The sequence below is a fragment of the Pteropus medius genome, unplaced genomic scaffold (genome assembly GCF_902729225.1).
Source record: "Pteropus medius unplaced genomic scaffold, Ma_sr-lr_union100, whole genome shotgun sequence".
Taxonomy (NCBI): Eukaryota; Metazoa; Chordata; class Mammalia; order Chiroptera; family Pteropodidae; genus Pteropus; species Pteropus medius.
This window is the reverse complement of record NW_024351731.1, coordinates 7,280,865-7,292,979: the sequence shown is the minus strand read 5'-3', so window position 1 is coordinate 7,292,979 and position 12,115 is coordinate 7,280,865. Positions and strand designations below refer to the sequence as shown.

At 62.8% G+C, this 12,115-nt stretch overlaps 1 protein-coding gene and 1 pseudogene across 3 annotated transcripts; both read left to right on the top strand.

Annotated features, from left to right (window-relative positions):
- Positions 1 to 979: 979 nt before the first annotated feature.
- Positions 980 to 8,171, top strand: PARP10 (poly(ADP-ribose) polymerase family member 10). Of its 3 annotated transcripts, none has more exons than XM_039846047.1 (10): positions 980 to 1,369; positions 1,448 to 1,699; positions 1,771 to 2,007; positions 2,085 to 2,629; positions 2,735 to 2,956; positions 3,055 to 3,151; positions 3,355 to 3,954; positions 4,050 to 4,183; positions 7,299 to 7,473; positions 7,549 to 8,171. In XM_039846047.1, exons 1-10 carry the CDS (start codon positions 1,192 to 1,194, stop codon positions 7,899 to 7,901), a joined length of 2,793 nt encoding a protein of 930 aa, XP_039701981.1. In that variant the 5' UTR covers positions 980 to 1,191; the 3' UTR covers positions 7,902 to 8,171. The 3 variants fall into 3 exon arrangements, with proteins under 3 accessions (XP_039701981.1, XP_039701983.1, XP_039701982.1); XM_039846049.1 differs by having other exon boundaries at positions 1,015 to 1,369; positions 1,774 to 2,007; positions 7,275 to 7,473; XM_039846048.1 differs by having other exon boundaries at positions 1,015 to 1,369; positions 7,275 to 7,473.
- On the top strand, positions 6,015 to 6,133 carry LOC120588891 (uncharacterized; annotated as a pseudogene).
- Positions 8,172 to 12,115: the final 3,944 nt, after the last annotated feature.

Below are 12,115 nucleotides of genomic sequence, written 5' to 3'. Positions count from 1 at the left end.
TTAAGAAAAATAATGAAAAATTGCACGTGAAGTTGAGGTCAGAGCCTTGGAAGTGGCCTGTGCATGTCAGAGGTCCTCAAAGAAGACTTTCAGGTGCAAGTTAAAACCGCCACCCGAGCCATGTAAGGGGAGTCACAGAGGAGGGGTGGCCAGGTAGCTCTATGGGAAAGGCCCGTCCAGGCAGAGGGATGGGGCCAGAGATGGGATTGGGGGCCCAGTCAGGCTGGGCCTGCAGGCCCTCCGAAGGACTTTGGCTTCCACGTCGGTCCGAGACGTAGCAGCTGTTGGTGGCACTTTAAAAGGCTCCCTCTGCCCACTCTGTTGAGGAGGGGCAGTGGAGGTAGGTGGGAGTGGCAGAGGGGAATGAGTTAGGTTAATGTAGTGATCCAGGTGAGGGATGGCGGAGGCTCAGACCAGGGTGGGAGTGTAGGCTGGGTAGGTCCTCAGTCCCCTGGAGGCTGGTCTTCAGTGGGCTGAGGGGTCAATGGGAGGGGGGAGGTGGAGCACACCTCTTTGAGAGGTTGGAAGCCAACGAAGCATGGGCAGTGGGGGCAGGGCTCTGCTGCAAGAGGTAGCCTGGTGTGAGGCCCCGGCTGCGCCTCTGTTTTCCCTTCTGTGATGGGTTGCTGCGGCGAGGCACAGTGCCCGCACCTTCCGGGGTTAGCCATGCTGACAACGATGATGGCAATGACCATCAATGGAAGACCCGAGAGAGCCGCAGGAAGGGAGCAGCGGAGGAGTAGAGGACCACGAAGGGTCACTCCCCGCTACGCTGCCAGCCGGTGGGCTGGGTGGGGCTGGTGGCTGGATGGAGTGTAGTTGCCCAGTCGACACCTGGCTGAGAGCACTTTCCAGGCTCAGGCACTGGATGCGGGGGTGGGGGGGTCCTGCAGGAGGGGCCTGCCTGGAAAGGGCAGCACCTTCGCTGCAGCCACCACCCCCAGCACCACAGGCCCCTCCCAACTTCCCTCAGACAGTTTCACTTTTGTTTTCCTGTCCCAGGCCTTCTGCGGCAGAGCAGGCCTGGGTCCTGGCTACGGGCCTCGGGTGGGCCCGCCCAGGTGCTGGGGCCGTGTGGAGAGCTGCCCTCGATGAAGGGGGCACCAGGGAGTACTGCCGCAGGCCTGGAGGGGGCTGTGGGGCACCGGGAGGCTGTTACCCTACGCCCCTGGTCCTGGCCCCAGGGCCGTGATGGCAGAGGTTGAGGCGGAGGAGGGGGCGGCAGTGGAGCTCGGAGGGCTGTCCCCCAGCGTCACCGACGAGCTGCTGATGCTATACTTCGAGAACCGCCGACGCTCTGGGGGGGGCCCCGTGTTGAGCTGGCAGAGACTCGGCCATGGGGGCGTTCTCACTTTTCAGGAGCCTGCAGGTGAGGGGCTGATGGAAGGAGGTAGCCGGGGCCCCCACGGGACACTGGCCCTGACAACCCACCCACCTCCGCCCACAGACGCTGCGCGGGTTTTGGCCCAGGAGCACACGCTGCAAGGTGCTCGGCTGAGCCTGCGGACGGCCCCGCCACGCGCCCCTGCACGCCTGCTGCTCCAAGGACTGCCCCCCGGCACCACCCCCCAGCGCCTGGAGCAGCACGTCCAGACCCTGTTGTGTGCCACGGGGCACCCAGAGCAGCCCTGCCGCGCCCTGGCCAGCCCCCGACCGGACCGGGCCCTGGTCCAGCTGCCCAAGCCCCTCTCTGAGGCAGGTGAGAGGCGGGACTGGGGCAGTGTGCCTTATAGGGGAGACGCCCTGAGCCAACTCGCGCCTTTCCCCCAGAAGTCCGTGCGCTGGAGGAGCAGGCCAGGACCCTGGGCCTGGAGGGGGCCGAAGTGTCCCTGGCGCGGGTGCCACAGGCCCGAGCTGTGCGTGTGGTGGGTGGCCCGTTGGCAGCCGACCTGCTGCTGCTGGAGCTGTACCTGGAGAACGGGCGCCGCAGTGGGGGCGGCCCCCTGGACGGTCTGCGCCGCCTGCCCGGGGCTGCGGGCACTGTCGTCTGCTTCCGGCAGTGGCAAGGTGAGTGGGGCCGCACCGCGCCGGCCCAGCCGCCCATCTGAGCAGCCCTGACGTCCTGTCTTCTCTCTTCCTCCAAGCGGCCGAGCAGGTGCTGCAGCGGGAACACTGGCTGCAGGGCTCAGAGCTGAGCCTCGTTCCCCACTACGATGTCCTGGAGCCTGAGGGCCTTGCTGAGGACACAAGCGGAAGGGACCACTCGGCAGAGTTGGGGCCTGGAGCCACTGAGCATGCTCCCCTGGAAACTGGAGGGCCAGGAAGGGCACAGAAGGGTGCAGGGTCTGCGACCTTGGGCTCTGAGGAGGCACCAGGACAATTAGAAACCTTCCTCAGGACAAGTCCTATAGGGTCTTTGGGACAGGCTGGGCCAGTCAGCTCAGGGCCCGTGGGGTCACCAGGGCAGGAGGTGCTGGAGAACCTGGGGCCCGTGGGGTCACCGGGGCGGGAGGGGCTGGAGAGCCTGGGGCCCGTGGGGTCACCAGAGCGGGAGGCGCCGGTGGAGACGGTGCTGTTAATGGAGCCGGGAGCACTGCGCTTCATACAGCTCTATCACGAGGACCTTCTGGCTGGCTTGGGAGACGTTGCCCTCTTCCCACTGGAAGGATCAGATGTGACTGGCTTTCGGGTGAGTGACCTCTGAGGATCCTCCCTTTGGCCTGCACCCCCACTGAAGGTTCTGCGTACCCTTCTTGTGCCCTAAACCTGCACCCGGCCCCCTGTGGTCCTGCAGCTCTGCGGAGCCCTGGGCCCCTGCCAGGCAGCTGAGGAGTTTCTGCAGAGTCTGCTAGGCAGCATTAGCTGTCACGTGCTGAGTCTGAAGCACCCAGGCAGCGCCAGCTTCCTGCTCGGCCCAGAGGGGCAGCACCTTCTCCAGGGGCTAGAGGCTCAGTTCCAGTGTGTCTTTGGGACAGAGCGTCTGGCCAGGGACACCCTGGACACAGACCCTGAAGAGGTAGAGATGGAGCCCGCCCCACCCCCCTCTTTCTCACCCCTGCTTAGAGGCCCGGGAGGGGTGTGTGCCCACTGGGCCCTGCCATTCTCTCCTGGCAGGCGGACCCCACCGAGGCCCTCCAGGCCCTCCCTGGCCAGTCTCATGCTCTGTGGCCCCCAGAAAGTACAAGCAGTGACCAGGAGAACCTGAGCCTTGGTAGGGCTCCCCGGGCATGCCCTGCACATCTGGCGGTCCCTCCTTGACATCACCTCCCGCCCCGCTCCGCACTCCCACCTGTTTTGTGACCTCATGTCCCGTAAACCCTCTCTCTATCTTTCACCCGTCCCCGGACTCATCCTCTCCTTCGGCCCCACCTGGCTGGGCTTGATCCCTCACCCAGTGTGTCTCCCTGTTCCCAGAGGAGGTCCGAGAGCTGCTGGCCACGCTGGAGGGCCTGGATGGGGAGGACCAGCTGCCCGAGGGGCTGGAGGAGGAGGAGCCTGAGGAGCACCCCGAGGAGGAACCTGACCCCAGTGCTGGGGCTCCTGGGTGGCTGGAGGAGGCTGAGCTGCAGCTGGCCCTCCACCGGTCGCTGGAGCCACAGGGCCGGGAGGCTGAGCGGGAGGAGGCCGCCGCGCTGCGGCGAGGTCTGGCCCTCTCCCTGCTGGAGCCAGTCCAGGCGCCGGCCGAGGAAGGGCTGCTGGCTGGTGGCCCGGCCGAGCTGCTGGTGCACATGGCCTTTGAGCAGGATCTGGAGGAGCTGGATCGGGCTCTAGGGGCCGCCTTGGAGGTTCACCTCCGGGAGGAGACAGTGGGACTGCGGGGCCACACGCTGCCCGCAGAGCTGTGTGCCCGCCTGGAACGGCGCCATGGCGTGAGTGTTGTCCTTCACAGTGATGGCGCTGTCCTCCGTGGCTTTGGGGCCCAGCCCACCCGTGCGGCCTGCCACTTAGCGGCACTGCTGGCTGGACCCCAGGATCAGGGTCTGGCCTTCGTCTTGGAGGCTTCGTGCCCCACCCGTAAGTCTGCACCTGGGACGGGGGTAGATGGGGTGAGCCAGCTCTCAGGGACCAGTGTCCCATGCACGGCCCGGACCCTGTTCCCTGTGTGTCAGTGCCACAGCAGAGGCTGGAGGGGCCCGCGGGCAGGCTGGAGTGTCTGGCCGAGAGTGACAGGGAATTCCAGACGGTGGTGCAGGCCTTTTACGACACCTTGGACGCTGCCCACGGCAGGATCCACATCGTCCGGGTGAGTCCACGCTCTGTCTTGTCAGCTTCATGGCCTCCTGGGCTCATGGCACCATTTTCACCTTGCAGAGCCTGTCGGCTGCCATTGTTGCCCACGTCAGGGTCCACTGGCCAGGAGCTGCCCAGCTCGGGGCGGGCTGGAAGCTGTCAGGGGGATGGAGAGCACCAGGCTCCCAGGCCTGGTCCCTGCCCAGAGGGCCTTCCCAAAGCTTGGGCATGGAGGTCAGGGGCGTGACCCTCTCCACACCAGTTCCCTTCTCTAGAGCATGGGGTGGGGATGCCACCTCGTGGCTACTGTGAGGACTACTCATTCCACAGACATGCCGTGCTGTTCTGGGGTTCTCTTGCCACCCTCAGGATCTGCTCCAGCAGACAGAGGGCTCACTGCTGCTCTTACTGAATGTGGCAACTCAGCAGAAGCACGCTTCAGAATCGGCTGGGACCAATGGGTGGGGCCGGAGTGTAACCCCGGGAGTCCCAGAAGTCCCTGCCTGGGTGCCAGGAGAGGAGACTTGGAGGGACTGGGGAGGCAATGAGGGTAGGTGTTGGAGGGCAGCGCAGCCAGGGGCAAGGGCTGAGGAGGGGCTCTGCCCAGGCTGCTCTCTGGCCAGGGAGTGTGAGGGCAGTGCCAGGCAGGAGCGGAGAGCAACTGGGAGCGACGGGACCAGTCTGAAACTGAGCCGCTTACAGAAGGAAGGGAAGAGGTGGGCACAGCTGGAGCAGAGAGCAGGGCCGAGTGCTCAGGGCTGACGGCAAGGCTTGCAGAGGGCTGGCCACATGCGAGAAGGAAGGGACAGCGGGGGAGCTGGACTCATGTGCTGGTGACACCAGGCGGGTGTGCTCTTGACTCTTGATGCACCAAGATGTGGGTGAGCCCAGCAGCCTCAGTGGCTTGAGCCGATCGGAAATGCAGAACCTCTGGCCTGCCCCAGACCTGGCCCAGTCATCTACCACCACCTGCCACCACCACTTTCCTGCAGATGAGTCCTCTGAGTTTGGATAAAGGGCTTCTCCTCTGGTTCTGTGCTTAGCGGCTGTCACTTCTGTGTTGAGATGGAGGAGCGATGGCTTCACTCAGATCCCCGACTCCCTGGCTGGCTGTTTAGTTACGTGCCCTTGAGTCTTCCAGCGAGCACCACTGTGACTTCAGAAGGTACAGCCAAAGTCACAGTGGTGCTCGCTGGAAGACTCTTTTTCACTTAACTAGACACTGTTTCCGGTCTCCCTCTCCCCTCTTTCAGCTCTTCCCCCCTCTTCCTAGTTCGGTAGGCTGTGTTCTTTGTATTCTGCTGTCAAGGTTGACGAACGTTACCTTCTATTCTATGACCATCACAAAGCTCCATCTTTGGGCCTCTAGGTCAATGGATATAAAATGATAATGAAAAAATATTTACCATTGAACCATAGAGCAAATAGTGAAATAAGATCCTAGTTGTTGAAACTGGGGTACATGACAGAGAATGTCTAGAATTCAGGGACTAATGGCTCTCAATTTTTTTCACTTTCTCCATTTTTTCCTGTGCTGTGCTTGGCTGCTGGGTCACTCTTCATGCCTCCTGGTCACCCTAGTGCAGAGATTCTTTTTCTGTTTAGTAGAAGTGTCTCCCCGAGTGGGCAGTAAACACCTTGGACTTTTACATTTAGCTTGCCTTTTACAGTTAGAGGTAATTTGCAACTATAATTTGATATTGGCGTCAATTATTCTTTTTCAAACAAAAGTTGCTATGTGTTTACCTGAGACATTTCTGCTAACTTACATGAGCACAGCTGGTTCTGGCCTGTCTTCAGATGTTCCGATATTGTCCTCACCATCAACAGTTTGGCTGGGTGGAGTTTACGGCCACGCCACCCTGAACGTGCCCGATCTCGTTTGATCTCGGAAGCTAAGCAGGGCCGGGCCTGGTTAGTACTTGGATGGGATTCCACCTCGGAATACCAAGGGCTGTAGGCGTGTAAAAAAATAATAAAATAAAGTTAACAATGTTTAAAAAAAAAAGTTTGGCTGGATGGAATATTCAGGATCAAAATATTTGTCTCCAGATCTTTGAAACGCATTGCTTTTTTTTTCTTTTCTCTTAAAATTTTTTTTTGTTCTTGCAAAGTTAAAAAAAAATTCTACGGTCTCTTAGCATCCAGTATTGGCGGTGATAAGCCCAGTGCAAGAACGCGAGACTTTTTTCCATTTGTGTGTTGACGTGTGTGTGTGTGTGTGTGTGTGTCCGGACACTTGTAGATTCATTCTCTTCGGAGGTTGAAATTTTCCAGCAGGCAGTGGCAGGGATGTGTCCCTTCCCCATCGTCCTTGGCATTTTATGGAGCCTTCCCACCTGAAGATGCCAACTGCAGCTCGGGGGAACTGCCTTCCATTCTGTCCTCTCTTGCTCCCGTCACCAGTCTGTCATCTTCTTGTGGCAGTCCGCAGATCTGAGTCCTCCGTCCCCTGTCTTGAGCTCCGCATGCGGAGTCACTCCTTAACTCCCCCTGCATCATCTTATTATGCGGCCCACCCACAGGATTTAGTCAGCAATTCTGTTCTTTATAATAAAGTATTTTCTGTTAGCGGCTCATCGATGCCATTCTCAGTGTGAGGACTTGCCGTTTGCCAGAGCAGTTGTCTTTCACAGCAGCTAGTCTTTTAAGGACAGATTCTTCTGCACCCCTCTGCGGAGACTAGGTAGACTAGTTTAGAAACTCTATGTGCCCGGATTGGCTCCTGCATCACTGACCGCTGGTCTGGTCACCTTGGTTTTCCCGGCACTGGGCGGGGGGCGGGGGGCGGGGGTGGGGAGTGCGGATCTCTTGGTGTTAGGAGGGAAGTCCTGTCCCCAGTGTGGACACCTGGCTCAGCTTTTCTCTGTAGAGGCCTGGACATGAGTGCTGCGCTCTGGCGAGTGGCTGAGTTTGCTCACGTGCAGGCCTCCCTGGAAGCCTTCCAGTGCCACCTGGGGCCCCATCCAGGTGACTAATGTCTATCGATGTTGACTGCTGGGCAGAGCAGGACTGGAGTCATGCAGTTTCCCCTGACTCTGACCTCCAAGACCCGGCTCAGCTCTGCCCCTGCGGCCCAGGGGCTGGAGAGAGTCTCCGAATAGCTCTGTCGCCTCCCGCCACCGCAGGTGGAGCGTGTGTTGCACCCGCTGCTGCAGCAGCAGTATGAGCTGCACCGGGAGCGCCTGGAGCAACGCTGTGACCGCCGCCCGGCCGAGCACGTCCTGTACCACGGCACGTCAGCGCAGGCTGTCACAGACATCTGCACATACGGCTTCAACCGCAGCTTCTGCGGCCGCAATGGTGAGGCCTGGGGCGGGCAAGGGCGTGGGCTCTGCGGACCCGGGCGACCCTGACCCCCGCGCATCCCACCTGCAGGCACGCTCTACGGGCAGGGCGTGTACTTCGCCAAGCGCGCCTCCCTGTCTGTGCAAGACCGCTATTCGCCCCCCAACGCTGACGGCCACAAGGCGGTGTTCGTGGCGCGCGTGCTGACCGGCGACTACGGGCAGGGCCACCGCGGGCTGCGGGCGCCCCCTCTGCGGGCCCCGGGCCACGTGCTCCTGCGTTACGACAGCGCCGTGGACTGCCTCCGCCAGCCCAGCATCTTCGTCATCTTTCACGACACTCAGGCGCTGCCCACCCACCTCATCACCTGCGAGCACATGCCCTGGGCTCCCCCCTCCTCCAGGAACCCCTCTGGGCCCTTGGGCTACTCCCCGGCCATCTGACCCTAGAGGTCCCTCTCGACCCTGCCGCTGACCTGCTCCCCAGGCTTCCGCTCCGCACAGCCTTACTGCCCCCTTGGCTGCCCGAGCTGTCCCTGAAGGCGCTCCTGCCGCAGTACGGGGACAGGCGGTGCGACGAGGGCTGGGGCCCAATCCCAGCCTGGACCGGCCATACCACCAGGGGTCAGTAGAGCCCAGAGGGAGGGAGGAGGACCCGACACTGCCCGAGCGCGATTCTGTCATTTGAATAAACGTGAAACCAGGTGGAGGGACCTGCTGGAGCGCCGGTCCGACGTCTTTTGGTGGGGGAGGGACCTTGCAGGGGTGGGGGGGTGCAGAGGCCGCTGCTCCATTTTAGGCGGCCAGCAGAAGCTGGACCCAGCGCACACCAGAGATCCCACGTCGCCTTAGTGTCACTGTCACGCACGCTCCCCCAACAACGTCTCCTGGCCGACCCGCCCGCCTTGTACGCGCGGGGCCGTGGGCGCTGCCCAGCCGCGCCGTCTTGGTGAGCCCGCGGCCCCGCGCAAACACGGGTGCCCGGATCGAACGGGCGGCGCTCGGTTTGGAGCCGGGGCGGGGCTCCGGGCTCGCCCCGCCTGCGCCGCCTCCGCGGCTCTCTCGGTCCCAGCAGTCTGGCTGCGGCGGCCGAGCCTAGTCGAGCTGAGCCACCAGGCAAGTACGACCGGGGCGGGGATGGAGAGGTGCGCAGCGCGCGGAAGCTGCGGGTGGAGCGGGGGCTCTCCCGCCGCAGGCGTCGGGGAACTAGGGGCTGCGACGCGGCCCATCCTCCCTCGCGGGGACACCACTTCTGCGCGCCGGAGACTGCGGAACTGGACGGGCGGTGCCCGTGGTGTGGGCAGGAAAGACTGCTGAGTTGGGGTGGCGCGGGCGACCGCGGGGCGGGGGCTGGAGCAGAGGCGGCCAGCGCAGGAGACTATGGGAGGCGGGGCGGGTGGCCCCCAGCCCAGTGACCGCTGACTCCTCCCAGCCCTTAGCCTGAGGGAAGAGGCACAGGGCCCACATTGTACCCCCGCGCCACCCCACCCCCGCCGGGACAGAGCCCCATTCACCTCCCGCACGCCAGCGCTCTTGGGATCGGGGAGCTGAAGCGTGTGCGCGCGTGGGTGTGCGTGCGCCCCGGCAGCGCCGGCGGTGCGGGTGTGCGTGCGCGCAGGGGGGCTGCTGGAGCGGCGGCCCGCGCTCCTTGCCGGCCCACGCCGCTGCGGCTCCGGCTATTTATAGGCAGCATTGCAGAGGCTGAGGTGGGACTGTGGGGCGCTCGGGGTGGGGACTGTCGGGGCCCTGGGGAGTCTTAGAAGCTGAGACAGCTTGGAGGTAGAGCGCCATTGCCCAGGGGATGGAGTCGGAGTCCTTCCAAGATGAGAGGGGAGAGGTGGCCATCAGTGTTTCCTGGTGGCCTGGCTTCCCTGCTGATCAGAGGATTGAGGAGACAGGGTCCAGGTTTGGGGGAAGGTGGGGTCAGTGACCAAGGGAAGGTAATCGAGGCCTCCCCTCCTGTTTGACAGGGTAGAGGGTGGAGGCAGTGTCCTCTGATAGGGTGAGCCCATGGGTGACAGCGTGGAGGGTTCAGTGTTTGAGTGACTAACAGAGGGAGTAGCAGTCGTCCAGTGGAGAGGAATGCTGTCTAATGATACACTGGAGAGGGGAATTGTGGTCAGTGTCTGGAGGGGTCCCTGTGTGGTGCCTGAGGGATAAGCTGGCGGGTGAGGCCAGCTGTGGATGGGGGGAGAGGGTTGTTGTCGCCTGGGTTGAGAGGGTGGGGATATATGGGGACATAGAGGGGTGTGGGTGTCAGTGTCCAGGTGATAGGATGTGGTGGAGCCAATGTCTGGGTGAAGAAGGTGGTGGGTCAGTGTGCAGTACCCCCCCAGAGGTGTGACCCTTTCCTGCTTCTTCAGCAGACCATGTCGGGTGAGGACCAAGAGGTGCGGACAGTGGATGAGGATGGCTCCAATGGAGGCAGTGGCTCACCCAGCCCTGGGGACACACTGCCCTGGAACCTGGGGAAAACACAGAGGAGCCGGAGAAGTGGCGGTGGCTCGGGGGGCAATGGAAGTGTCCTGGATCCTGCCGAGCGGGCAGTCATCCGCATTGCAGGTAAAAGAGGGCATGTCTGTTTAATTTGTATCACTTGCTTGTTGACTGAGCGACTGCTGTGTGCTGTGTACGGTTTGAGACTGGCGCTGGAGGCCCGACAGTGATCTGCAGGTCAGAAAGGGCCTCTGCTGTCCCAGGTGACTGCAGACAGCACAGCACCACCTGCTGGCCCCACCCGGTCTGCCACATGGGGCCCAAGGTCTGGCACCCGCTGCGCCAACACTGGCCTGGTGAGAAGGTTCCAGTGCCCAAATTCGATGACGATGATACTTTCTTGGGCTCCTGGGGCACACCTGCCTTCCAGGCCCCTTGGTCTTGGCTGTCACCATGGAGGGCGGTGGAAACATGTAGGTGCAGGACAGGAGGGTCCACCTGGGTGGCAGAGCCCCATCGTCTCCCTGAGCCTGAGCCTGGGCCTGGCAGTGCTCCCCAGTAGCTGCCGTTCTGGAGAGAGGATGGGAAAGGCCCAGTGAGAGGTCCCCAATAGCCTGGGGCTGGCAGCTGGACAGCGGCTCCAGCCCTTGGTGACCTAAAGCTGGAAGCCACCAGCAGGATGTGCTGGGCAAGGGAGGAGCCCACTGAAGATCTCTGGGCCCAGGCTGCTATGGTCTCCCGACCTCATTCCACTCCTAGCGTTGGACGATGGTGCCCAGGCGTGGGGGGGTGGGGGCAGGGCTGGCCCCAGGCCTGCGGGCAGAGGCTGGCAGGCCAGCTGCTGAGCAAGGATGGTGCTGCAGGCAGCGAGGGACTTTGTGGGCGGAAGCTTGGGGAAACAGAGAGGAGGCCAGCAGGACAGCATGAAGGCTGGTGGCCAGCCCCAACCCCAGGGGGGGGTGCGGAGGGGCACATGGCCTGCCCGTCTTTTTCACATATCACATATGGATTTAAAAACGAGGTCTTTTTTTACCCACATGAAAGCCAATGAGGAACGTGCTTCCACAGCCCTTCCTCAGCGTCACCCCTGCCCCCCACAGCGCCCGCAGCTCTCACTGCCTTGAGCGCTGGTGCAGCGCGCGGGGCCTCGGGCCTGGGTGCACTGGCCTGCTGACTTTCTCAGGACTGATTCCTAGAAGGGAGGCTTCTGGTCACAGGTACACAGCATTCGAGGTTAGACAGGAATACACCAGGGTCGTTTAAGAAAGGACATTTGTCAGTGCCCAGACAAGGGTCTTTGCAAACTCCATGGGTGGAAAATAATGTCTTTTATTTTTACCGAGAATTTTAAAATGTCAATTCTCTACTTCATTCCTATTTTATACAGGTTTTTTTTTTTCTTTTTCTGTTTTAAGGGCCCTTTTTATGTTGACGATACCGACTCTAGCTCCGATATTGCAAGTGAAGGGTTTAAGTAGCGGTGGAGGGAGCGAAAGAGCGAGGGAGGAGGGAGGGGCGCGCCGGGGGCCGCCAGGTGAGGTCGCTGGATCTGGCGGAGTCGCGGGAGAGGTCCGGGCTGGCTGTGCGGGGCCGCTGCGGGGCTGGGAGCCGGGCGAGGAGCATGCAGACTGTCGGCAGGCCGGCGATCCGGTTGGGCACGGGAAGGGGTGTTCGCCGGCTGGTACACGCGCGGGGCGGAGACCGGAGCCCGCAGAGCCCGCGGCAGCGGAGGCAACGCCGGCTGAGCCCGGGCGCGCGGCCGCAGCTCCCCTGGGCCCGGCCGGCCCCTGGCCCCGCCCCGCCCCGCCCGTGGGGCATCCTGGGTGCGGGGCGGGGCGGGGGCGGCCCCTTTAAGTGGCGTTCGCCGCCGTAGGGACAGAGTGGCCGCCGGGGGCTGAAGGCTCTCTCTGCGCCGCAGCGCCCCGCCGTGTCCCGCGCCGGTCGGCATGGCCGCCCTGCTGCCGCTCGGCCCGCCGCCCGACGAGCAGGACTTCATCCAGGCCTACGAGGAGGTGCGGGAGAGGTACAAAGGTACGGCGGCGCCGGCCCTGGCAGGTCCTCCAGCCTGGCAGCCGGGTCTCTGACACCTTGTCCGCGGTGGCTGACCCCTTCGCGGCCCGGACAGAGCCCAGCCCGCCGCCCACCTCTCCTGCCTCGCTCGACCCCGCGGCCCCGGCGCCCAGGGAAGAGGCCCGCGCGCTCGGCGCGGCCCCCGCGGTCAT